The sequence below is a fragment of the Oryctolagus cuniculus genome, chromosome 5, assembly GCF_964237555.1.
Source record: "Oryctolagus cuniculus chromosome 5, mOryCun1.1, whole genome shotgun sequence".
NCBI lineage: Eukaryota > Metazoa > Chordata > Mammalia > Lagomorpha > Leporidae > Oryctolagus > Oryctolagus cuniculus.
The window spans coordinates 149,624,786-149,652,581 of NC_091436.1; the positions used below are offsets into that span (position 1 = coordinate 149,624,786).

The 27,796-nt window shown below is 40.9% G+C and overlaps 1 protein-coding gene across 2 annotated transcripts; it reads right to left on the reverse strand.

Moving 5' to 3' along the window:
- Positions 1-18,260: 18,260 nt before the first annotated feature.
- PRL (prolactin) lies at positions 18,261-27,593 on the reverse strand. Of its 2 annotated transcripts, none has more exons than XM_017344779.3 (5): positions 27,464-27,593; positions 25,000-25,178; positions 22,740-22,847; positions 21,191-21,370; positions 18,261-18,599 (listed from the first exon to the last, which is right to left on the reverse strand). In XM_017344779.3, exons 1-5 carry the CDS (start codon positions 27,591-27,593, stop codon positions 18,408-18,410), a joined length of 789 nt encoding a protein of 262 aa, XP_017200268.1. In that variant the 3' UTR covers positions 18,261-18,407.
- Positions 27,594-27,796: the final 203 nt, after the last annotated feature.

A 27,796-nucleotide genomic window follows, 5' to 3' on the forward strand; every position in this document is an offset into this window, starting at 1 on the left:
AGAGCACTACCTTAATGTCGCTGTGCCCCAATTTTGTGAAAAGCTCATTGAACAAAGAAATCTATTTATAAGCACACACAAGTTTCTCTCTCTCTCTCTCTCTCTCTCTCACTCACACACACACACACACACAGTCACTGGAAAGATGTATCCAGCAGGAAGATGCATGAACTGACTGAAGATTACTATTGGCCTTTCATGCAATTGCTTTCATTGAATTGCTTCTTTGTGGGCAATGACCCATTGACTTCATATAAATTGTCCAAGGATGCTGCACTGAGGGTTAAAATTCTGTTGAGTTTGTTACATCACCCAGTGTCATTTGCATGGGAACTCAAGGAGAAGTGTTCTCTTAGATGTCAGAGGTAGTATGCCTGCCCTGGGCCACATTTTACCCCTCATTTGCATGGTAAACGACCTGATTGGGCCATTTTGAATCCTGAACTTCCTGGCTGCATCCCCCTTGGCCCTGCTTGCACTGCATGCCAGAAAATGTAGCTTCAATGACCTTCTTCTGGCAGGGTTCAGGTCCCTAGGTGTCTTGCACATTGGCTTCAATGCTGGCTTCAACTCATTCTTTTCTATGGTAATTTTCCCTTGATTCCATTTATTACATCCTTCATTGTTATTTTATCTTTTCTTAGTATATTGTATAGATTTTTAAAGCTATCTTGAATAATTTATGGAAGTGAACATGAGAGTTTTGAGAGCAGTGGAGGCATTGACCTTTCACTGTTACACGCCCTCTGAGTCTGGGGACCCCTGTGTTCTTTCAGCTGCCCCCAGATGCAGTCAGATCTTCAAGATTTGCTCATTGCTCTCTCTCTCCAGGCTTTGTCTGTGCTGATAAAATGATATTTTACCACTTTCCCCAGGGAAGACATGAAACACGGTTGCTGCTGCTCCTGTTTCTGCACATTACTTGTATGATGTGCTTCAAGCATATAAATTTCAATATAAAATTTAAGTCTTCTTGGAAGTATTACATTTCGTGAGCTTAATGTTTTTGATGACTCATATTGTCACTCACTTTTCTTGGGCGATTTAGGAAAAGATCTGAACTCTTCTCTGAAATGGACACACTCATGTAATAAAAAAATGAAATGTTTACATAATTATTTTGATAGGAGTTGACAGTAAAGCAAAAATTCTGAGAAATGCCAGTACTAAATATTGTCAGTAAACTCATTTCTCCTTTGTCTACAAATACTTCTTACTTAAATGGCATACCAGAGAATGAATATATCCTTTGAGTTGCTTTAGCATTCACGCTTTTTGGATAACTAAGATGGATATAGGAAAAATCATCTTTATTAGGTTATCATTCATTCACTCATCCATTTATTCCTGCAGTCAGTAACCATTTCCCACCCTGTATGAATCTTGGTTCCAGAGATGGTGGTGAACAAAGCAAAATCTGTGCCTTTGCACAATATGTACGCTTGTCAGGGGAAGCAGAAAATAAACGCATGCATGAAGTAGTAAATAACTGAGTGGGATGGTTTCAGAGAGCTGTGCATGCAGTGAAGGGTTACAGGGCTCAGGGAGGGCCTCTGATAATTCCGAGGAGACCTGAGTGCTGACCGTAATCAACCATGTGAATATATCTAGGGAAAATCATCCTCCAAACAGAGGGACCAAACATGCAAAGGAGCTTAGATGGGAATATGTTGGTGTTCTCAGGGTCCAGAGAGAAGTCCAGCGTGGCCAGAGCCAGGGTTGTTGGGAGAAGAGGGAAGCTGGTAGATGAGAAACAGGCAGATCACTAGGGGTCTGTAGCTGCGGCTGTGTGTCTTTTGGGCCCTTGAGAAAGTTACCTGACCAGTTTCTCCTTCTTGGAAATGAAGCAGATGAGAAATACCTCCCAGGCTTGTTTGGGATTTAGTGTGTTGATTGCTGTTAGGTGCTTGGAAGAATGTCTGGCATTTAGTAAGAACTATACATGTTATCTACTGTTATAATGTATTTGTGCATGGTACACTTTCCCCCTAGCTAAGAATTTATTGCACAGATAGACTTTTAAAGCTAGAATAAATCTTAGAAATCATATTAAATCTTGACATTTTACAGATGATGCTTTAGTTCAGAGAGGTTGAATGGTTGACACAGATTCTCAAATCTGGTGAGTAAATGTTTAGACTAGAATCTTAGTCTCTTGACTCTCAGGCAAGAGCTATCTACTATTAGATAGTGTGGACATTTCATGTTGACCCAATGGCATAGAATTATTTTCCTTAGTATTTGCTTTATGAGATTGCATTTACAATAGTATTATTGAACCTGAATATTGTGGTAGAGACTGAAATGGGTACTATATTGGTAGTGAATTTATAAGGTAACAAGTTACCAATAACTGACAGGTATTTGAAAGTAATTAGCATTTTGTCATGAAGTTTATTACAGCATTTTTCCACAGTAGAATAATAATACAGGCTCGTATTTAAGATTATTCTACTTAAACAATTGAATTAACCATACACATCCTATTCGAAGTTTCAGCATTCACAACTTTATGTTTAAGATGGACGCAGGGAAGTCATTTGATTCCATGATTCATTTACTCATACCCTTAGTGACTATTTTGTACCCTGTTCTATTCCAGGTACTGAAGATGCAATAGTGAGCAATATGTTGTATCTGCCCTCCTGGAACTTATATAAGGGGGAGCAGAAGACAAACTGAATGTACTAATAAATAACTAAAAGAGTTCATTTCAGGATAGTCTCCCAAATATTTTAAAATTTGGAAATGGGTGATTTGATTGTCATTATGAAAGATGAGAAATGTTACCTTTAAAATTAGAAGTAATCATACTTTAAATGATTTACTCATTTAAAAGAATTTGTTAGAAGACAGATAGAGAGAAGGATGGAGTGAACACTCTCATCCTCTGGTTTATTCCCCAAAAGCTTGCAATAGCAAGGGCTGGGCTGAGTCAGAAACTCAATCCAAGTTTCCCACATGGGCGGTAGGGACTCAGTCACTTGAGCCATCACACTGCCCTTCAGGTTCTGCATTAGCAGGAAGATGGGATCAGGAGCAGATCCTGGACCAAACTCAGGCACTTTGGACGGGACTCCTGCATTTAGCTACTATGCCAAATGCCTGCCCTAAGAACTGTTTTTCAAGCCTCAGTTCTCTTGCCTTCCTACCAACAGGAAATAAACTAATGAGTTACACAAATTAAAATGTAATTCATTGCATGTTATGTTAACATATGGTATAAAGATTTTGCTAATTCAAAGTTATTTTATCTGGAAGATAGGACTAAGATTTGGTGTCTCCAATTTATTGCAAACTTCACTTTGTCTCTTTCTACAACTTTATTTGTTTTCTTGGACACAGGAAAATTGGTTCCCGGGATAATCTTTCCTTTGCTTCTGTATAGACAGTGTCTTACCTGGGGATGGTTTTGTCCAGAAGGTTAGTTTGTAAGCCATTTTGAATGTCTTTATCACCGAAGTCGTGCTTAGCGTGGTTGTTACACTCCCATTTTATTCACAGGAGTTTATCTCACTGTTCTTGAAGCTTAAAAGTCACACTTAATGGTGCTCCCTGAATTCTGGCCTATTTTGGTTGAACACAGTGAACAAAGTGGGTGCATTTTCCTCCTCCTCTGGGCACTGCCCTGGTTCCAGCCCATCCCATGAAGCAGAACACATTTTCCTGTTGCCTCTCCTCACTTCCTCTCCCACCCCTTCCTCCTCAGGGCACTCCTCTCTTCAGGCTTCAAGGGATTGCATTTTGTTTTCTCTGTAAATCTGTATGTCATCTGTTCACATTTTCCATCTTATTGGAATAGCACCAATTTGATAATTGAGTAAACACTATAGCGATTTGATTTTTCAGGGTGCAAAACAGGTATTTCCCAACTCTGGAATGATGTCTTTCACATACCTGTTTTTAAAGTCTAAGAGCTCAGTTGCCTGGAGTTAACTTTCTTGCTTCTTTTTTTTTTTTTTTTTTTTTTTTTTGGTTTTTTTTTTTTTTTTAACTTTTATTTAATGAATATACGTTTCCAAAGTACGAATAATGGATTACTATGGCTTCCCCCACATACCGTCCCTCCCACCCACAACCCTCCCCTTTCCCACTCCCTCTCCCCTTCCATTCACATCAAGATTCATTTTCGATATCTTAATATACAGAAGATCAGCTTAGTATACATTAAGTAAGGATTTCAACAGTTTGCTCCCACACAGAAACATAAAGTGAAAAATAATAGATGATTTTTTTTTAATGATGATGAAATCAGATCAGACCTATTGTCATGTTTAATCCCAGTGAGAGTCAAGTTGGGAGTTGATAGTTTCTTTTCTTTTCTTTTCTTTTCTTTTTTTTTTTTTTTTTTTAACAGAAGATCAGTTTAGTATGCATTAAGTAAAGATTTCAACAGTTTGTACCCCCATAGAAACACAAAGTGAAATATATTATTTGAGTACTTGTTATAGCATTAAATCTCAATGCACAGCACATTAAGGACAGAGATCCTACATGAGGAGTAAGTGCACAGTGACTCCTGTTGTTGACTTTACCAATTGACACTCCTGTCTATGGCATCAGTAATCTCCCTATGCTCCAGTCATGAGTTTCCAAGGCTATGGAAGCCCTCTGAGTTCTCCGACTCTTATCTTGTTTAGACAAGGTCATAGTCAAAGTGGAGGTTCTCTCCTCCCTTCAGAGAAAGGTACCTCCTTCTTTGAAGACCTGTTCTTTCCACTGAGATCTCACTCACAGAGATCTTTTGCCAGAGTGTCTTGGCTTTCCATGCCTGAAATACTCTCATGGGCTTTTCAGCCAGATCTGAATGCCTTTAGGGCTGACTCTGAGGCCAGAGTGCCATTCAGGACATCTGCCATTCTATGAGTCTGCTGAGTATCTCACTTCCCATGTTGGATCACTCTCCCCTTTATTTATTCTATCGGTTAGTGTTAGCAGGTACTAGACTTGCTTATGTGCTCCCTTTGACTCTTAGTCCTTTCATTATGATCAATTGTGAATCAATTTCAGTTCACTTTCTTGCTTCTTAACAGTGCTCTCTGCCTGGTCTGAGCTGCAGCTGACCGGCCCCAGTGTTGAGAGACTGTTCCTGCTTTCCACTGTTGGACAGCACGTGGGATGTGGATATCTATGGGATTTCTTCAGGGTAAGCCTAGTTTTATAAAAAAAAAAAAAAAGGCTGAAAAATTATAGTAGTATTAACTGATTAGTTTGAGTTCACCTTGCTGCTGGCATCTGCTTTATCCTGTGTATAGTCCTTGGGCACGTTGGTGTCACTTTAGAGAAATATGCCACATGAATCCCTAGCCTAAGCAAAAAGCAAAAGGAGGCAGTTTGTCCCCCACCACCAACAAGACAGTACATAGGTCTGCTGACTGCCAAAAATAGACGTGGTTTATGGTATGTTCAACTCCATCCTATTTTTTCATTTCCTCTTCCCAGCTGAATAAATGGGGGGAAAAAGGGAAAAAAATGACTGCAATAAAAAGTACATTTTCCCCACTATGTTCAATTATGGAGGGACATCTATAAACACCGCATAAAGCCCAGAGGAAAGGAGGTATTTCGGAAATGTTGTCTGATAGTCGCTTGAGCTTCCAAATAAAAATAGTCTGAAAATACATTCAGTTCATATAAGCAGGGGTATTGACATATGGTATGTGATATTTGGCCGAGTTCATGGATGTATGTAAGCCTGCCTGAAGGAGCTTAGCTGGTAATTGCATAGCCTAGGAGAAGGCTGAGGATTGGTCATGGAGCAGAAATGTGGGGAACTTTGGAACCTTAATGTTCATGTAGAAGAATTTATTTGGCAATTAAAGCATAGGAATGTAACTACTGAAAAATATGAATAAAATTAATGAGACCTTTTAGAAATAGGAGAACTACTCAATTTCTGTTATTGTAATTTCCAAAAGGAGCTATTTATGGGACTCCAAGTAGCAATGGCAAATATGTGAGCTTTTTGATCAATATCTACAGGCAAATTCTTGTTTCTAGACTGCTTAGGGTGTGGCATTTATGTGTTCATTTCAATTTAACCTCTAGAGCATACACCAGATGTGCTTGTAGCATGTTTAAAGTTACAAGGCACATGGATTTTTGCAGCAGTACATGGTCAAAGTTGTATTTGGTTGAAAAATAGAGTTTTGGTGATAGAATGATTTATAGATTGTAAATTAGACTGAAATTAGGAAGCTTGGTTTCTTTTTTAATTTTATTTTTAATAGAAAGCTTTTATTTAATAAATATAAATTTCATAAGCACAACTTTTAGATTATAGCAGTTCTTCCCTCCATACCCACCCTCCCACCCCCAGAGCTTCCCACCTCCTACTCCCTCTCCCATCCCATTCTTCATTAAGATTCATTTTTAATTGTCTTTATATACAGAAGATCAACTCTGTACTAAGTAAAGATTTCAACAGTTGGTTTCTGCTTCTACTTTAGTCATTGATTTCTATGAGTTTAGACAAGTGGCAGTCTTTTTGGATTTATGTATATATCCCAAAATGGGCATGTTGTCTAGTTGATTGCTAAGATTCTTTCACTTTATGCACATGCAGTGAACTACACTGGGAAGTTATCTGGATAATTGCCTCTCCCTTTTTAATTCCAAGAGTATTGGCTAAACTATCTGTAAAATTCTATAAAATGAAAAATATGTAAAAAATTGATTTGTTCATAGTCATTTTACCTGATCTTGTGACACCTGTGGGTATTTCTGTATTGATGATTTTGGCATCAGGAACAGAGGTGTCACCCCCTCCTGCAGTCACATTAGCCAATGGTCCTGGAGGGGCCATCTTCATTTAGTAGCTGGGTGGCTAGTCTCTTGCCATTGTCAGAAAACAAAATGACACACAAATGAGGAAGATAAGGAGAACTTAGGGAGGTCATCAGAGCTTGCTGGGACTAATTAGAAGATGTAGTCAGAGTTCACAAGGAGTGGCCAGAACAGGGAGATATTGGCCCCTCCCAAGCCTGCAGGGGCAAAGGGATCAAGTGATTTGTATCTCACTATGGCTGTAGGAGAGGGCCTCTGACCAGAGCTGTGGGCTTGCTGGAGAGGACTGGCCTCTGGCTGGAAGGAAGCCAGAGGAGAGGACGAAAACATGAATTTCTTTCTTCATAGACTTTCCAACCTTGCTAGTGCCTACCATTGGCCAAACTCAGGTGCAAGCCAGTGGCCAAGGGTGGCAGGTGAATATAGTTTAGAGAGATAAGCTTAGGAAGTCCCCAAACAGGACAGAAAATGACCAAGAGTGGTTTTGGAGGAGCATGTAGACAGCAGTGAACCCATCTATTACTTTATCTTGTGGAAGTGTTTTGCTCATACTCTAAAAAAGTATGTATTGGCTGGGGCCAGCACTGTGGAATAGTAGGCTAAGCCTCCACCTGTGGTGCCAACATCCCATATGGGTGCTGGTCCATGTCCCAGCTGCTCCTCTTCTGATCTAGCTCTCTGCTAATGGCCTGGGAAAGCAGTAGAAGATGACCCGAGAGCTTGGGGTCCTGTACCTGCTTGCGAGACCTGGAAGAAACGCCTGGCTCCTGGCTTTGAATCAGCCCAGTTCCGTCCATTGTGACTATCTGGGGAGTGAACCAATGGATGGAAGATTGTTCTGTCTCTCCCTCTCTCTATCTGCAACTCTACCTCTCAAATAAATAAAATCTTTAAAAAAATGTATTGGGTAGGTGTTTACAATGATTCTGGACATGATAAACTTAAAGAGTAAAAGTAAACTGAAAAATTGTTTTGACCCGGGCCACATCTATCATCCTACTGCCACAGCAATACTCTTCTTACTTGAGTACCAGCAGATTGTATTACTGACTTACCTAAACCTTTTGGATAGACATACCATGTTCCTGGAGATGCCATGTGCCTGTACTTAAGAGAGGGGCGGAAATAGTTCAGGGTCTGTTTTAAGGTGTTGTTGAGTTCAATTTACAGTGAGGATGAATGAGGGCTTTTGTATGTAAATACATGAAAGATGGTGATCTACAGTATTCTTTTTTTCCCCTGTACAGTATTCTTTTTTAATACTGCTTTTAGTAAAGGGCAATACTGACCTCATCAAATCACTTGAGAACAGTTATAGGAGTTTTCAGCGTAACTTTTTTGAGTTATGGTAATTCGTGATTTTTGAGGAACAGTTTCATTTCTTCTAAGTTGTTGAATTTCTGAGTGTAAAGTTTTATGTATTCCTTTGTTAACTTTTTTTGAGATTTTTATTTGTTTGCAACAGTTAGAGAAAGAGAGAGAAAGAGAAAGAGAGAGAGACAGAGAGGGAGAACTATCTTCCAGTATTCCCCAAGTGACTGCAACTGCCCGGGATGTGACAGGCTGAAGCCAGGAACCTGGAACTCCATCCTTTCTACCACATGGGTGACAGGGGCCCAAGCACCTCGGCCATCTTCTGTTGTTTTCCCAAGTGTATTAGCAGGGAACTGCATTGGAAATGGAGCAGCCAGTACCAAAACAGGTGCCCATACAGGTTGCCAGCATCACAGATGTTGGCACAACTGCTGTGCCCCAACATCAACCCCTCCCTTGTAAAGTTTTTAAAATATCTGTAGGGTCTGTAGTGATATCCTTATGATGATGGTTTGCATTTTCTCTTTCCATTTTGTCAGTTTTGATAGAGGTTTATACAGTTTATTGATTTTTGTTTTAATTTGACATGGCTTTGCCTCTACTGGTCCCAGCTGATGCTACTTGAAGGGGACAGAAGGGGCTTATACAGACCAGGGGATAGAAGGCAGTTTCAGGCCTTCAGGGAGAAACAGGTTTTTCTGATCAGAAAGTGTGGCCTGATCTCCCTACTGGTGCCCCCAGCTGCACTAGAATTTCTGAGCAGAGTAGGGGAGTATTGGACCCTAGTAGGGAAAAAGATTTTCCAGGCCCTGACGGCTGTTGTTGCTGTGCCCTTCTCTTGGTTTCATCTCCTCTCATGTCGTCCCTCTTATGGGAGGGCAGGTCGGGCTCATGGAGGCTCCCCTGGCCAGACACTGCTTCTGACAGCATGTTCTCTTTAAAGAACTGTGTTTACCCAGCTGGGCCACTTGTGGAATCCCCGGCTAGGCTCCCTCTGGAGGGCACACAGGCCCACAGGGACAAAGGTTCCAAACTGCATGTGGTACCTCTTGTGGGTAGCCATGGTATCTTAATGATTCTGCCTGCTTCATTTCATGTTTTCTGAGTGAGAGCTGCAGTTCAGTTGGGAGAGCAATGGCCATACCCAGGCTTTCTTCTGGTGCTACGTTGCCGGGTGTGAAGGGATTGCTGGGCCTGGCTCGCCTTGTTCTCTGGAGTACTGCTGAGTGGCCAATCCAGTCCCTGGGTCCTAAGCTGACTCACCTTCTTCCCAATGATTGAAGATTTCCAAATTGCCTCCTGCCATTTCCTGCATATGTGTGTGTGTGTGTTTGTGGTTGTGTGAGGGTGCTTTCTGTGTCTTCCAAATTTAACTCTTTTGTATTTTTAATTATCTACACACATATAATGAGAACCATACTAAATTGTATTTACTCTGTAGGCCACTGCTTTGCATTCAACATGCCTTGTGGTTTAAACTCTGAAAACAAAGAATCTATTGCAAAATTTGGGTTGTTATTCATCAGTAGAGGAATTGATGATGGAACAATAAAAGGTATAATGGTGATTACCTAATTGAGCCTACAAAATTTTTTATATGCACATGAAGAGAGATAGTCACATATAATTTTATTCCCAGCCCCTTGTGGCATTGTAAGTGTCGCTCCCCCTCTTCGTGGAGGAACGACACAGAACCCTGCGCTGTTCTTTCGTCTGCTCGGCCCTCCCCGGGTTTGCTGCTGGTTCTTCCCGGGTTGGCTACTGTCCCTTCCACCTCCGTGGAAGGGCAGTTCCCCCTGGCCACATTCCCCACTTCCGCAGGGGAGCGGCACACCGCCGGCCGGCTTTCTCGGGGGCTGCACAGGTGTTCCCCTTAGATGTTCCCCTTAGATGTTCCTGGTGCATGCCGTCTCTCTCCTCCTTTATAGTCCTCTTCCACCAATCCCAACTCGGCTGCCCACACGCCGAGTACGCTGCTCTCCAATCAGGAGAAAGTCCTACAGTTTATTGGCTGAACTGGAGGCAGCTGTGTGGAAGCTGTTTACTTCTCTCCCAGAGCCATATTGTGGGAGAGCAGATGCATAGAATAAGTCTTAATTCCGGTAACTCAGTCTAGTCCGAATTGCTCCCCACAGATCCCCCTTTCTTTTTATTTTTTGGCGTTGATACGCGCCTGTCTTCGGTGTCCCGCGGCACACACTCTGCTCTACTTGCTAGAGTTGCCACAGGTTCTTACAAGTCCTATCAATCAGGCAAACCGAATCCGGGTCCTCTCTTCACCATGTTGTGAGGAGGTTTTTAGGCGCTGATGCATGCCTGTCTTCGGTGACCTGCAGCTCATACTCTGGTCGAGCTGCCTGCTGGTGCTTACCGCCTTAATCAGGCAGACCGAATCCGAGCCTCCTAATTGTTGTATTGTGGGGAAGCCTTACTGATGTTAATTCGTGCCTGTCTTCGGTGACCTGCGGCGCATAAGCTGCTAGCCGTCGCAGGTGCTCATCGCCTCACTTAATTAGGCAGACCGAATCCAAGCTTTCTCATTGCCATGTTGAGGGGAGGCCTTTCTATTTCTCTATTTCTCTATTTCTCTATCTCCGGGCATTCCTATTTCTCCCATTTTACTTCTATCTTCCAGCATTCCTATTTCTCTCATTTTACTTCTAAACTTCTGTTTCTCTTATCCCCGCGGTTTCCCGGCGCCCGCCCGAGGCTGCTTCTCGGCACCTCGCTCCGCGGCAGCTTCACGGCTCTGCGCGGCTTCCCGGCGCCTCGCCCCGCCGGCGCCCGCCCCGCGGCGGCTTCCCGGCTTTGCGCTGCTTCAGCCCGCGCTTCTCTCATCTGCGCGGCTCGGCTTCGCGCGCACACTCCGCGGTCTCCACGCACTTCGCGCCCGCACCACGGCCTCGCGCCAGCCCTGCGTTCCCTATCTATTCACGCCCCGTGCTCTCTCTGCACGCGGCGGCTTCCGCGAATGTTTCTGCCACCACCGGCATTCAGTCCAAGTTCCCCAGACTAACCTGGCGAATTTCAACCTGGCGGCCCACGTCTCTGCCTCTGGTTCCAGATCTTCGCCTCTTGCTCCCCGGGGTGACTTGAAGAATTCCAAGGTGGCTTATGTCTCCGCCTTGGCCTGCACTCGCGGCTTCATCCTCCCTAACATTTTTCTCTACCCGGTATGTTTCCATAAGTTTTCTTCCAACAATATTCCTCCCTCATTTCTCCTGGCCTCTCCCCACAGTCCGTATCCAAATCTAAGTTTCTTATAGGTTTCACTTTCACTTTCAACCTGCAGTTGTATCTAAGTCTAAGTTTCTTCTTGCTTTCACTTTAAATCCTAACTTCTTTCCCATAGTCCGTATCCAAGTCTATGCCTAGGCTTTCAATAGCTTCTTCCGGCACCTTTCTCGTCCGGCTTTCCCTAGGCTGTTTGCTAGTCTCTCTCTCCGATATTTTCCACTTCTTCCCGTTTCTTCCCTCCTAAGTTTCCTATCCGAGTCAGGTTTCCTATCCGAGTCACGGCACCATTATGTCGCTCCCCCTCTTCGTGGAGGAACGACACAGAACCCTGCGCTGTTCTTTCGTCTGCTCGGCCCTCCCCGGGTTTGCTGCTGGTTCTTCCCGGGTTGGCTACTGTCCCTTCCACCTCCGTGGAAGGGCAGTTCCCCCTGGCCACATTCCCCACTTCCGCAGGGGAGCGGCACACCGCCGGCCGGCTCTTCTCGGGGGCTGCACAGGTGTTCCTTCAGCTAGATGTTCCCCTTAGATGTTCCTGGTGCATGCCGTCTCTCTCCTCCTTTATAGTCCTCTTCCACCAATCCCAACTCGGCTGCCCACACGCCGAGTACGCTGCTCTCCAATCAGGAGAAAGTCCTACAGTTTATTGGCTGAACTGGAGGCAGCTGTGCGGAAGCTGTTTACTTCTCTCCCAGCGCCATATTGTGGGAGAGCAGATGCATAGAATAAGTCTTAATTCCAGTAACTCAGTCTAGTCCGAATTGCTCCCCACAGTAAGAGCTTTCATTTAAATTGTATGCAAAATAAATTATTTTATTTTGATGGCTAAACAAGTATGATACAAGTATGTGTGTATATACAGAATCCATTTGTTTAAGAGACCTTAAAAGTGAATGTCCTCATCCCTGTGAGAAGCAAATATTAGAATTTCTATTTCGATTTACCTCTATTTAAATGTCCCTTCATTTATATTTTGTGTATATTTTAAATGCTATCCTATATTATAATAGCAAAATATGTACACAGTTTTTAAATTGTGTAATTTTGGGCACTGATAGAGTGAGGCAAAAATAAAATAGTTTGAAGATTAAAATTTCAGAATATTTAAAACTCCATTGTATTACAGGGTAATTAATTTGGGAACAATTATCCCCAAATAATTTGTACAATTTTTCATTTCTAGTGAGGAGAGTTAGAATGTTCAGAATATTCATATTGGGATGAGTTTGGAGAACACACATCCATCTTAAAGCACCAGAGAAAGAAGCATCTTGGTGTTGTGCAGAAGAGAAAGGCTGCAAAGACAAAACTTGAATCTGGGTTGCAAGAGAGCACTATTGACAATGACTTTCCAGAGGACATTTGGCTATTGCAGTTCTAGGTGGTTTCAAGCCTGTTCTGTACGTGCTAAGCCCCTATGCTTCTCTGTTGCTTTTTTCTATAGCACAGATCACCTCTTAACATACTACACAATGTTCTTGCATTCAGGTTCATTGCAAGTTGTCTGTCTTCTCACAGCTAGAATGTAAGTCCCACGAGGTCAGGTGTCTTTACTTTGTTCACTGATATAAACCAAGTCCCCTTAACAGTTCCTCATTAAAGTGAGGATTAACTAAATATTTGTTAAATCACCAACAACAGAGTTCTGGACTGGCCCACATATTTTCGGATATAGTGGTCTTTAGTAGCCAGTGCCAATGATTGGTTTCATAGCAAGTATTATAAGGGAGTGACATTTCTATTCACTTACTCATTGACTTGCTCTTATAACCCAAAACAGAAATATCTGAGTATTATTTTACTGACTTAATGTAGTTAAATGAGATGAATGAGTCTTAGAATCAGACTCATTTTTATTTTAAAAGTATTTATTTATTTGAGAGAGAGGGTGAGAGATAAATATTCCATCTGCTAGTTCATTCACCAAATACCTAAATGGGCCAGGCTGAAGCTAGGAACCCAAACTCAATCTGAGTCTTCCACATGGGTGGCAGGAACTTAACTATCTAAGCCATCACTGTTGCCTCCCAGGGTGCTCATTAGCAGAGAGCTGGAATCAGAAGCAGAACTAGCACTCAAATCCAGGTACTCCTGTATCAATGTGGGCATCCTAAGCAGTGTCTTAACTGCTATATCAGATGCCTGCCCCAAAGATACATTTTTTTTTTAATTTGACAGGTAGAGTTATAGACAGTGAGAGAGAGACAGAGAGAAAGGTCTTCCTTCCGTTGGTTCACCCCCCAAGTGGCTGCTACAGCCGGTGCTGTGCCGATCCAAAACCAGGAGCCAGGTGCCTCCTTCTGGTCCCCCATGCAGGGACCCATGGACTTGGGCATCCTCCACTGCCTTCCCGGGCCACAGCAGAGAGCTGGCCTGGAAGAGGAGCAACCGGGACAGAACCGGCACCCCAACTGGGACTAGAACCCGGGGTGGCAGTGCTGCAGGTTGAGGATTAGCCAAGTGAGCCACAGCACCAGCCCCAAAGATTCATTTTTAACTGTTGAGTTGTATAAGGCCCTCAGTACCAAATCCCACAGAGCCTTCCTCTTAGAAGGCATCTCTGATTGATTTCACCTGACTCCCATCAAGCTGATATGCTATGCAAGCATGGGTCTCTTTTTACTTGTTTGTGCATTGTTTTGTCTTCTGATTCTTCATCCATCTTTACTATTCAAACCCATGTGGGTTATAGTCATTGCAGAAGATTTCTAAATGGCAGAGTCACACTTGGCTATGGAAAGCTATTGGAGAGGACTTATTCTATTGAGATTTTATTTTCGTGGAAGTAGAAAGGTATGCAGTTTCAAGAGTCTCTAAATATGAATATTATTTGAAAAGTGGACTTTAAAATTACTTAGTTTATGATTAATTGACCACCTGCTGAGAGTAAGCCATGAAGAGACAATAAAGGGATGGATTCAGAAGAAAGGAATGAGAAGCTCTTGGGAAAAGCACACAAATGTTGAAGAGTCTTACTTTAGTTTGGCTTAGGGCTGGCTCTGTAAAGCAATGGATTGTTTAATTTTATTTTTATTCACCCACTATGATTTACAATGTATGTCTTATCTAAGTTTTGAAGGAGAAAAGTGACTTATAGCTTGTTATTACTGGGCAATATGAATTCTCTATCAGAGGCTCTTAAAGGTGCTCATTTCTGTGACTTAAGTAACAACAATTTGGATGATTTTGAATATACAGTTGATAAAATATAGGAAAATAAAAATTGATATGCATTTGGACAGAAGTTGAACTTACCCTTTCTTCTTTCTAACTTTTCCCTGCATTTATTTACTTGACTTACCTCAAATTGTTGGGACTCATTGATTTTTTGTGTACCATTTTCTCTATTTATTAAGGCCTGTTGATGTTTGTAGTGGGAAGGTCACTTTGAAAAGTCTGTGGAAAGATGAATGACAAGATATTTATTTAGGTGTGAAAAGTTTTGAAATCCATCTTGTTTTTTTATATATGCATTTTCCGTGACCTTTTTGTAAACCATATCTCCTTTACTTCCTTCCTCTTGGCAGAGCCCCTGTTGGTTTTCTTTTAGAGTGTCATAACAATGTCTCAACTCCTTTCTGAACCTTTTCTCTTTTTCTACTAGTCTGCATTCTCACAATCCCCAAGCTAGACTAATATACTTGTTTTTCAATTCTGGGAATATTTATCTCTTACACTTGAATTGGATGGTTTTCCATTGCTGGACAAATGAGTATAAATTCTCCAGGAGACCTAAATGATCCTCCAGTGTTCAAAAATGTTCCTTACCTAGGGTGTTCTTCAAACTCTACAGTAATATGGGCAGCATATAATGATGAGTTATGAAGTGTCTGCTGAAAGGCAAGCATTTCCTATGTCTAGGCCAAATTTCATTATTTATGGGTAGCTCATCATGCTGATCAGTTCATTTTTCTTAGATTATAGGCCATAGTTACACCTGTAAGACAATTCTAAGTCAGTTGGCATATAAGCTGTCTTCCTATTTTTGCCTGTTTGTGTGCCATCATGCCTTGAAAATGACATCACAATTGTCCAACTCCAAAGAAACTTGCTTGTGCTCACACTCAGATATCTCCTATCTGTCTTACCATTTGCTGAAATACTTTGTTTAGTGTTATCTATTGTAATGATTTCTCTCTCCCTTCTCTCTCTCTCTCTACATATAATAAATACAATAATGTGCATGTGTTTCTATAGCCCTTTATTTCTCTGCTACTAGAGAGCCACATCACTGAATTGGGATAATTTCCTACCTCTCTTAGATCATGTGCTCATGATATGTGATTTACTAATCTAGGATATGAATGATTTTGGGGGATTTTTTGTTTGTTTCTGTTTTGTAATGATCCCTGTTATTCTTGCTATAGTAAGCCTAGTTTTTAAAATATAACCTTATATGAAAATCCATAGAAGAAGAAAAAGGATAGACTTGCTCTAGATGGAATGGATTGCTTGTGTGAATATCCTTTTTCTTGCTACCTCTTGCTGACTATACAGAACATTTGTGACTATACTGAGCCTTGTCTGAAAATAACAGTATTCAGCTTATATGTCACATTCAAGCAGGGGTGCGTTTTTATTATTATCCCCTCAGAGGTTTATCAGAAGTCTGAACTCTGGATTTGAAATAAATATAAGAAAGGAAATCATGAAGTTGCTTGTAGGCTGGCAATAAATTTGTGAGTCATACAATTGCATTGTACACTTATTGTTTAGATTTCACCTCTGATAAATATCATCCACTTGGTTGGAGGTGTTCAGAAATTGATGGGAAGAAAGTTAAATGGGTGACAATAGGATTGGATATTTTCAGTGATAAATAACTGAGAAATAAAGTTTATTCAAGCCTTCTCTGCACTTTCTTGTTTTTTAAACAAAGACTGAAGGATGAGGGAGCTGACATTTTGCGTGCATTCAGGAAGAAATGGAGGATTTGATACATTGGTTTAGGGCAAAAAAAAAAAATTCTTTTGTATTCTTAAAGGTTTGGGTCATCACAGAGGCAAGAACAGTATGTAGCTAAAAATAACCCTGGCTTCGAGAGAAGAAATTGTTTGTGGAACATCGTTCTTGTAAGTATGGGAGGCTTCTTTGCAGGAGTTAAAAATTTCCTTGGATTCTGATCCGAGGAAATTCGAAGTTCTGGTTGTGTATGGAACCATAACAAGTCCATGGGAAAGGGCAAAGCAGATTCCTGATGCAAGTGAAAGTTTTAGGAAAGGGAGAGGAGAGAAAAGGGAAGTGGAAGGACAACATGAGATGACATTTAATTTTAGGATAAAAAATTAAGGTAAATTTTGGTGTTCACCAACTGGAGTATTTTAATGGCATCTTATTCTTCATGACCCAAGTCTTTTATTCAGTTTCCCTCTTCTTGTCTTTCCATCCTTCCTTCCTTTCTCCTCCCCCTCCGCCCACTCTACTCTCCCCTCTCTCTTCATTCCACTCACTCACCATTTTATTTTATGTCTGTCAGGATTTGAATAGGATGTTCCTCATTGTCTGTTGTCTAAAAATCTCTGCTAAAGCCTGCAATCTGAACTGCAAGAAGAGCCCAGAAATGCCACTGCTGTCCGTGGAGAACTGGTGGTGGTAAGACTAATCTTTATCTCAGGCAGGTTAGAAGCAGTTGACATCTGAGCTCTTCTCATCCAGTCACCTCTCTCTAGACTTAATAACCAGAGATGAGAAGGTTATAATTCAGTAGCAGAGACTGTTTGTGAGACTGGCTTTCTAAAATCATTGTTGATGGAGAAAATTACTCATTGGCTTTAAGAGGAGGGGATAATGACATCTCATTGCTCAGGTGCATGTTTGCTGATGAATCCAGCTTCTGATATGCTTTATATAAACTGGAAAGAGAAATGATAGAGACCTCAAAAGCGTTCAGCAGTGATTCAGTATTACTGCCACTCCACTGCTTGGAGTGGTTATGATGCATGAGTTTCCTGTGGGTCACTTGGCAGATACCTGACCTCAAGCCAGTTTTCAAGGGGGTGTCTGTGGGATGAGGAGAAGAGCCGCAGAGGCTGTGGAGAATACTGCAGATGGCAGAGCTGTGGGATAGGAAGGAGAATCAAGTTAGAGCACTTCCCTCTGTAAGGAAACTCTACAGTGAGGTACCCCCAGGGTTTCTGTCCCCTGAAGTCACAAGGTTGCCGCCAAAGAGAAGCACCTGCCACTCTGAGGGGTTCAAGGTTAGCACCTGTCAGCAACAAGAAGCCACAATAACACCAGAAAAGTCAGTAATGTCAGAATTTTCCCAGCTGTCCTAATCCTCTCTCCCAGTCCAACACAGCCAGAGGAATGGAGATTCAGGAGAGGAATGGGAAGCAAAGCAACATGGCAGAAACTGAATGTTTGCTTGAGGGACTCCACTAGGAACCTTGGAAAGCACCCACAGTGGGAGAGGAAATTATTAAATGATTTTAATGTGAGAGGGACTTAAAACTTGACTGGACTGGACTTGTTAGAGTGCACTACATGCAGTGTGTCCATGGTGATGCTGAGGAGGTGGAAACTGGGTAGAGCAGAGTTGAAGTCAGCTAGTAGAGATCAACAGTGCCAATTCATGTGTATGTCCTAATGGTTTTTAGACTATTTAGTAAACTTCATGTTATCTGTGGGCATTGCAGTTGCAGAGAACTTTCACTGTGTATCATAGCATCATGAAAGTCAGCTCACAGAACACAGCTGACTCTCCTAAAGAATCCTGAACACTCCAATCTTCTTGTAGCAGAAATATCTTGATTAAATGTCATCTAACTTGTTAATTCTAATGACTTGACTCACAAAAATTTACCGTGATTCCTTTAGTGCAAGGATAACTTCTGTTATTTGTGACAAAATTTGATAGGAACATTTCAATGATAACAATGACTTTTCTTTGACTTTCTATTAAATTTAGAGAAGAAACTTTGACAAACTTTTTAGATTTTGATATATATAGATTCTTTTTATTTTTTTAAGAGAAAGTCCCTTTCACCCCAAGCATGTGCAAAAAAGCTATAAAACTAGAAGAAGCTTGCTATGGGTTGGTTGAGAACCATCTTAGAAATGGAATTGGTGTGGACTTAGCAATTGCTGTCATAGATGATTCGGCACTTCAGGAGCTTGAGATAGTTGTCTATCTTATGTGAATCTCTGCGTAGGCAGTGGAGCAAATTATAAAAAGCAAAAAGGCGGGCATCTTCATCAGCCATCTGCAGGGAGGGAAGTCCTGACCAGACAGAGTAGATTTCATTCTCTTTGATTCCAGGATGAACCTAGTTACCAAAAAAGATAATGACTTGTTACTCATATTATTAGTACTTGCATATCTGTGTTTCTTATAATTGTCACATTAAGAATTTGGGAAGAGGTAGGAATATAAAACCTTAGTCAAAAGAATGGATTTTCCTGTATGTGGGCCAGCATACCAGAAATCTATAAGAAGTCTGAAAACTAAAAGCAGAACACATATGTATGCTTTTTGAAATGTATGTGATCACCAATGCAGTGTATTTTTATAGCAGTAGATAGTTGGAGAACAGAAGTTGCTATTTGGATATAGATACAGCTTTGACCAGGAGACAATGTAAGACTTGCTTCATTGGGAACTATTTCGTCTATTTCATTATTTAATTCCATGAATTTTTTTTAAAGATTTGCTTTATTTATTTGAAAGGCAGAGTGGCACAGAGAGAGAGAGATAGAGAGAGAGATGGGGTGGGGGGAGGGAGAGATGGGATGGGGGGAGGGAGAGAGAAGAGAAGAGAAAGGGAGAGAGGGAGAGATAGAGAGAGAGGGAGAGAGATGGAGAGAGATAAAGAGAGAGGGAGAGATAGGGAGGGAGGGAGATGGATACTGATTTTCTATTTTCAGGCCCACTCCCCTCATGGCTGCCATGGCTGAGTATGGGTCAGACTGAAGCCAGGAACCTGAACTCCATCCAGGTGGCCAACGTGGATGACTGGGACCCAAATACTTGGGCGATCTTCTGTTGATCTCCTGGTGCATTATCAAGGAGCTGGATCTGATGTGCAGCATTCAGCATTTGAAGTGGCACTCTGAAATGGGATGCCAGCATCGCAAGTGGCAGCATAACTGCTGCACCGAAATGCCAGCCCCTCATTTCGCATACCCTGTGTACTTTGTCTTCTGATAGTCCAACATTTGTTTCTTGCTCTGACTTGCATCTGTTCTCCATTTAGTGTATGTTCCAAAGCCGCAGAAACTATGAGAATTGTACCTGATATTATGTATGGCGCAGATAATCTAGTGATTAGGGTGATTAAGAAATGCTTCCGATGTAGTCGGGAGACTTTCATCCCACCCAGGACAGGTGCGTCCAGACTTCTTGGGGGAACAGCTGCTTTCTTTTGAGGTCTTTGGGGGCAGTGGTCGCTGGGAAAAGTCCCTCCGAGAAGGAGGAGCTTCAGCCACCTCTCAGTGGTAGACTGTGTGGGATGCTGGGGTGCATGACTGACAAGGAAAATTCGCCCAACAGCCTGAGAGAGGGAGCAGCATGCTATCTTAACACTCCATCAGCCTTTCAAGCTAGGTATCCCCAGAGGTCCAAGACCAGCTAGTTGTCTTGTAGCTAGTTAGAAGACTGCTAGGAACAAATTGGGATAATTGTAGACCCTGGTCTTTTCAACTTTCTCCAACAGGGTAAGAATCACTTTGAAATCTGGGATTTTCTATTAGAATGTGAAGTGTGTGTGTGTGTGTGTGTGTGTGTATATTTGTTGCCTTGCTTTATAGTTCCTACTTTTTACTGTTGGTGTGGGAGCCCTAAGACAAAATTTACTGTGCAAGGTACAATGAAACAAACAAGAATAAATAAATGATAGGAAAAAGGGAATAGAAAATGAAGTATTATAGAACTAAATAACTGATCTCAGAAAGTAGGCTCATGGTAATGAAGAAAATCACTTGAAATCAAGGTGTTTATTTCATACATTCTGAGGTTAAAATGTGCTTTATATTTGTGTTGGATATACTCTTCTCCCATGAAAATGACAAAAATGACACATGATAACATGCACTTAGTACACAAAAAAAGAAATATAAAATTGCTTCTGTTATTATTCCTGTAATCATATAGTTTTCTTTAGATGATGCATTATTTCTGAGGACTTTAGAAAGCTCTTTAGTTGTTATCTTCCTAATGTTGAAATTATCCCATCTGAATAGAGATACATTTTGCAAATTTCATCCAATCTAAGTATGACAAATTATTTGTGGAAACTAAAGCAAGGATAGGGGTTTTGATTTAGGAGCCCCAAGCAAAACAAAATTTAGAATGTTTTTGAAAAATAAATTATAAAGTAAGGAATATTTCAGTAATGATAGACCCCCTTTTTGTGACCTCTTGCAATTTAGTACTGGTGAAACAGCATTGTTGCTATGACTTCATCTTTTCAATTTCCTCCCTCCCCAACAAGGACTTGCAGCAGATGGGGGTGAGGGGGCAGGGAAATCACTCAATGTGGTTTTGATTTTCTCCTTTATCCTTTCCCATACTTATCCTCTGGTTTGGGGAAAAAAGAGAATCTGACCAGAATTTCAGTGGCATTGTTAGGGTACACTTTGAAGAAAACATTTTTTTTAGTATATTCTGTTCTCCTGTCTTCGTTCCCTTGCCAACCACCTGACCCCAGAAAGGGACAAGCCATTGATGGATTTGTACAAGGTGTGGGAAAGGCTGCACCTGTCAAACATCACAACAGAATTCTAACATTTATCTATATTAGAATGATGAGTCACTTGTTTTATTAGTCTGGAAGAGAGAATGCCTCAGAACTGATTTCTAACATAGAGGTCACCTTTTCCATTAATGAAGGATACAAAGAAGGATCAGGAGACTGCTCACCTGGCCGACTATTTTCTCCATGCCCTCAAGAAGTCTCCTGTTTTGTTCCTCAATCTCTATGGCTTTAGATAGGATAGCATCAGGGGCTTCTTGCATGCCACGCACTTCTGTGACCAGGTGATACAGTGGGTCATTCCAGGAGCGCAGCACTCGGAGGACCATGTTCAGAAGGTCTTCGTGCTAAGCCACCATAGAAAACAATCACATGAAAATAAGCAAAATTTTCATTTGTTCTTCCTATGTGAATGCAGCTTTTTTTTGTAGATGATAGAAGTTGTAGGATGTAAAATTAAATTACTAAATTGTACCTTGCTAAAATAAAAAAAAAAAAAGTTGTGTGACTACTTTTTCTGATGAGTTTTAATTGATGACATGAAGGAGTGTGTTTTCCCTCCAAAACCCTATATCTGGCTACCCAATGAGATCTTTATATTCGATTGCTTTGCTTGTTCCCTGTGGAGAAGGCAAAGTTTGTCTGAACTCAGTAGGTGCCTATAGGACCTGCCTCAGGAAAGACAGACTCCACCAGTGTTAATGACAAGGGTCCAAATCCCTTTCACCCAAGGACACATCCATACTAAGGAATCAGACTGTTCATTAATAATTTCACTTGAGATTTACAGCTTTATTTTTCGATAGTAGTACAAAGGGATAGTGGAGAAGACATGGTATTCATTATTAGGCTTTCCTCAGTCTACTGCCTGCTTGTGCTGCCAACAGGGCAATTTTTGTTGGTTCATGCAGGTTGGTTTGTGTACACAGATGAATGCAGTACAGGCTGTCATTAACAGCAGCATCAGTAGAGTGTGTGATGCAGATTTGATCTTCCGGTTTTGGCTCACTACCCAGGATCTCACATGACCAGGTTATAACAATAAAAATATTAGATACCTGATTGGAGCCTGACATGCAAATTTTGCTGTCATCAAAAATAGAGGCAATAGTTGCCTCTATTTACAATATTACAATATTTTATAATAATACAATATTTTATAAGAACTGCTTAGTGGGGCAATTTAATTAAGCTTTGGAAGAGGGCAGAGGAATCAGAGAACATTGAAGAAGTAGATATCAGAGAAGTAGAAGAAAAACCAGGGGAGCCTTATAAGTTCAGAAGAATTGACTCAAACTGTGCAGCTGACAGACACGTAAAATGGTGCCAATGCAGGAGTCTCTACATATAATAACTAAAACTGAATTTGCATGTCTTACATATACATGAATGTAAATTTATCTGTGGATGTCTCATTTGGTTCAAAATTTCATATAGTGTCATATATATGATCTTAAGAACAAGGCATGAGTTAAACATAATGTGATCTGCTTAGACAATTTGTGGATTGCTAAGGAGTAGGTTGCAGCAAACTTTGCTTAGCTTGAATTTTACTTACTACTCATCGGCTACATATGTTTGGTTATTGTTCATCCTTCCTCTGTTGTTCTCTGGTGTGAGTTAGCATTATCTGCTACAGTGCCTCTTCATAACCAACAGCATGGTAATACCAGTGTTCTGCCTCATTGTTTTGGTAAAAACTTGGATAAGACTCACATGGATCTGTTGGGCTTGCTCCTTGTCTTCTGGTGTAGAGAGGGAAGAAGTGTGGCAGCTGTTGATGGCTTTGGTGATGAACCCTCTGCCCTGGGTATACCGTTTATCCTGGAAATGATAAAGGACATTTAATTGGAGTTGTTTGGGCACTGAATCGAGGATTCCATTGTCATAATATTAATGCATTTGAGCAGTAATTTTGAAAAATGATAGCTTTATAAAAATTGAGACTAGGGGCCAGAGCCATGGCTCACTTGGTTAATCCTCTGCCTGTGGTGCCGGCATCCCATGTGGGTGCCGGGTTCTGGTCCCGGTTGTTCTTCTTCCTGTCCAGCTCTCTGTTGTGGCCCGGGAGGGCAGTGGAGGATGGCCCAAGTGCTTGGGTGCCTACACCTGCATGAGAGACTGGGAAGTCTCCTGGCTCCTGGCTTCGGATTGGCGCAGCATGCTGGCTGTGGCAACCATTCAGGGAGTGAAGCAACGGAGGGAAGACCTTTCTCTCTGTCTCTATCACTGTGACTCTACCTGTCAAATAAATAACTAAAAAAAAAAAATGAGACTAAAGAATTTTTTTTTTTTTTTTGACAGGCAGAGTGGACAGTGAGAGAGAGAGACAGAGAGAAAGGTCTTCCTTTTCCGTTGGTTCACCCTCCAATGGCTGCTGTGGCCGGCGTGCCACGGCCGGTGTACCATGCTGATCCGAAGGCAGGAGCCAGGTGCTTCTCCTGGTCTCCCATGCGGGTGCAGGGCCCAATTTAAGTAGCCCTCCTGCCTACTTTTTTCCCATTATCTCTACAAATCTGTGGTTTTTTCCCATCTAACTTCTCTAACCTCCCAACCTCTTCCTTTCTTTGTGATTCCCTGTAGTTTTACCCTTCCTTTCACCCTTCCTATAAATTACTATTTGGAAAGTGAATACTAAAAACAGCAAGTATCATTATTAAGTATCATCTTTCTCTTGTATTTGGGCCAAATGCTACAGTGCATATGTATCTATATTTAACCATTAAATCTTATTTACTGTGCTTTCAAACTGATATGCTTCCCCAGTAGGTATTTTTTTTTTTATTTATTTAATGAGCATAAATTTCCAAAGTACAGCTTCTGGCCCCAGTAGGTATTATAAAATTATAAAATTACAAAATTTTTGAATAACATCTGAATCCACACACCTGTGCTTTACCAAGTTCATCATTGATACAGAATACAGTTTTCTTTGTTGTGACACAGTAAGTCAGAAAAATAGGGCATCAAATTTTAGGGAACGTTAAGAAATGGATGGAGATAAAAGAGCAGAAAATAACTAAACATTGCCACATAGTCTTTAGCAAAATCTCTGAACGTTTAAAGGGGGTACTCAGAAGAGTAGGAGGACAAAAGATGAGCAGACAAAAATGGAGGGTGAAAGAACTAGAGAGTAAAAGGGAGTGTATGAAGAGCTATTTATTAGCAACACTGAGCCACCTTTTCTGTAGAGGCCTTTAGATTTCCTGAAGCTCTGATCTATTGTCTGATCCTTGGCTTAGAGTGACCTGGAACAGTTAACATTCAACTTTCAAAGTACCTTACTCAGGAAGGGAGTACCTGTTTCCAATTCTAAATCAGCCTTCCTATTGTAATTAGAAACCTATAGACCAGAAATAGTAGAAGAATGACTTGTAGCATTTGGGGGCTTTTGAAAAACTTTTTATTTCATGACATGAATTCAGTTAAGTTTAATGCTATCCAATCCACCCGGTGCACTGTAGTGAAACCTCATTTACTGGATATCTACAGTATGCTATGTGAAGAATTTGTATGAGAGACACCCCTACATGTAAGAACAAGAAATCAAATCTTTCCTTCCTCTCAGCCCCATCTAAAAGTGCTTCATATTAGGTGTATAATTGTTTTTTTAATTAATAAATGAAGTAAATCAAAGAAACTATTTTTAAATCTCAAAGATAATTTGAAAATGTTTTGAGATTTCATGAAACTGTCCTTTTAGTTCCTTAGTTTCTAGCTCATGACTTGTTTTAATCAGTGATGGTTTATTATTTGAAACGTGGCTCATGAGCTTTCTCACTTAAAGTGTATAAAGGAGATAGATGTATGTATCCTGATTGGACATTATACCATGTATATGTGTACTGAAACATCAGGCTTCCCCATAAAATATGTACCATTCTTTGTGTCAATTAAAAATTTAAAAAAAAAATAAAGCATAGATCGTCCACTGATTTTTGTGAAGGCTCTGGAAAGAAGCAAGTATGGTACTTACAAATTCATTGAACATCTCTGAGGAGAGTTTGTGGATGTGGTGAGACAGGATGACTGCACGGTCAAACAGATCCCGGAGAGACACTTGGCAGTTGACGGCTCCACTGGGACAGATGGGCAGGGAGGCTGTGCTCTTGCATAGGAGCAGGTTGGACACCAGCAGCAGCAGGAGTGACCCTGCTTAAATAGAAACATGAGCCTTCTGGGGTGATCTGTTCAGTGAGGTCATCAAAAATGGTCCTACTGGGGGAAGCCTTATGTCTTCCTGCTGACCTCCATGGCATCATGCTACTGAAATAGCTACGATGGGAGAGGAATTGGTACCTTCCACGTGTAAATTCATATATATATATAGATAGATACACATAATTATATTTGAACACATGTATAGTTTGAGAATCGAATGATTCTGCATTTTTCAGTTGCTCTCAGAAGTGCTTCTATACCTTGCAAACATTTGGGATTTATGTTGTTTGTGAGCCAGGGTGTTTAAGTTACTCTTTTAAGACAGTTTTGTCTTGGGAGTTTCTGCAGATTTTCAGTAATCAGGCCTTCCAGGAATTTGTAATTTGTAAACTCATTGTAGTCTGAGATTTGTATTTTGGACACTGAGGCAAACAGTTGATCTGTTTGTCTTATCTTTGTGCCTGATAAGAATAAACACTTGATTGCTTGATTGCTAATACTTTGATGAAGAGAATACTAACATACAAATGATGCTGTAGCCTGGATCTGCTGTCTCACTAGAATAATACCAAGCCTTTAGTTGACACTTTGCCAAAAGCTTCATATTTTTTCCCTAAATTTGAGCTTCACAGTAGCCCTCTGAGATGGACTGGACTTTCATAATTATTATCAAATTATACTGATGAAGCCGACAGCTTAGAGAGGTTAAGTGATTTCCCACAAGTCCTATTATTAGCAGGTAGAGGGGGCAGGACGCCAGTGCTGTGATCTCTGCATTTCACCTTGTCACATCACACACACCTGTGGATTTAGTCTGCATCTGTACAGGAAGATACACGTCGGCAGCCCTGATGGCTCCATGTTTTCAGGGGTTGTTGCAAAGAACGGTGTTGCCTTTGATTACAGAGAGCAGAAACCCTAGGAAGCTTGATTCTGTCAACGTTTCCTGCTTTATCTATAAAACACCCACTTTTAAAATCTTCAACATTGAGATCAGAGATGGTTTTTATCACCAATTTGCCATCTCAGTTGATGGAAGGTTATACATCTCTAGTATATCAATAACTTACATTTTTCAAGGGAAAGAAACGTGTAACTACCAAATTAAAATCACCTTTTTATTTCAGTGACACTACCCCAAAACGAACATCTTATATAAAAAGGTGTTTATTAGAAAACTAAGTTCCATAGAACCTGTCATAAAAGAGATAGGAAATTTCCAAGATAAAACAAGGCAAATGCTAAAGATTGCGAAAAATTACCTAAGCCTACACACCTTAAAATTATTTAGTATACAATATAACTAAGCAGAGTTTTAGCTGCAAACATAAAAAGTATTAAGGTTGTGAGGTGATTCACATTATAGACTTAATTTTCCAAAAGTAGCCCATTTCTAAAGAGGTTATTTGAGGCATGGTATAGTCATATAATGTAGCCAAATGGATGTTTTATCTGCATGAATAAAGGAAATGTTCTTTGCAGATAGAGGAATTGGAACAGTGGCTCTAGGAAACTCATAACTGAATAGATGATCCAACTCCATATTCCTCTGCACATTTATCATCTAAGGAGTGTTCACAGTCTAAGATGAGGTAAAATGGACAAATGCTTTTGTTCTTCATTTCATAAAGCAAATTTTATGGTTGTTACTAATTTCTTTTTTTTCAAATATCCCCAAGAAAGTAAATCCAATCAGTTTTTCTTAGCCTGTTTCTCCTTTCGAAATGGCATTTGGCTTGAACCAAATTGACTAATATAGGATACAATTCTGCTGTCAGCTCGACATTATGACTGCAGAATTGAGAGTTATCATCAAGTTGATTCAAGTTGGCCCAGCGCACTTTAGAGACCTGGGAACCAGAATATGTTAGTTTCTGCCTTATAGAATTGTGACAGATTGGAATCCTAGATTATTTTAGTCTCATTCTCGTCCAGTTTCTTGATCCCAGCACTATTGGCTTTGGTGTGGGGCTGCTCTGCATGTTGGATGATGTTTAACAGCACCCCTAACCCCGACCTATTGACACTAGCAGCACTTGCCTCCCTCACCTCGAGCAAGACAACGTAAACCATCTACATATCGCTAGGGACTTTCAGAGAGTTCCCCTGTGTGAGAAACACTGTTAAATTGTACCTTAGTATAACTGGTTTCAACGTCATGAATGGATGGTTCTTCTGAGCTTCATAAGCCTAAAACTTCTTGTTATTAGCTGAAGCTTCACAGCGACCCCCCCGCAGGAGTACTGATGCAGTGTGCAACGCGGATGAGTTGTACATACCTGTCCTCCGTGACCACTTGCTGTCCATGGTGGTGATGGATGCAGGAAACACACCTGACCAGAGAAAGTCCGCAATCTTGCGGTTTTCTCTTTTGCACACATTGGCTTTATAAACCTTTGACATGTTCATGAATATATTTAATCAGGCGTTCTCTTCCCTTTCCATGGTCATCCATTTCCGTCATTGAGATTACCCCCATAATTTCAAACATCAAATGGTATTTTATTTCTTATTCATATTCAGGAAGACACACTGGCCAGAAATGAAGGATTTTGATTAATTAGACCAAAAGGAAATGAGAGAAATGATGAAGATGAGAATCTGGAGACTAG

Bases quoted from the DNA above. Each gene is read 5' to 3' on its own strand.
- PRL (XM_017344779.3), bottom strand. From the start codon at position 27,593: ATGAACATGTCAAAGGTTTATAAAGCCAATGTGTGCAAAAGAGAAAAC. The intron at 25,179-27,463 runs GTATGTACAACT...TTTCTATTTAAG, and splicing joins CAAGTGGTCACGGAGGACAG to CAGGGTCACTCCTGCTGCTG. The intron at 18,600-21,190 runs GTGAGCAGTCTC...TTTGGTAACTAG, and splicing joins TGGAGAAAATAGTCGGCCAG to GTTCATCCTGGAATCAAAGA.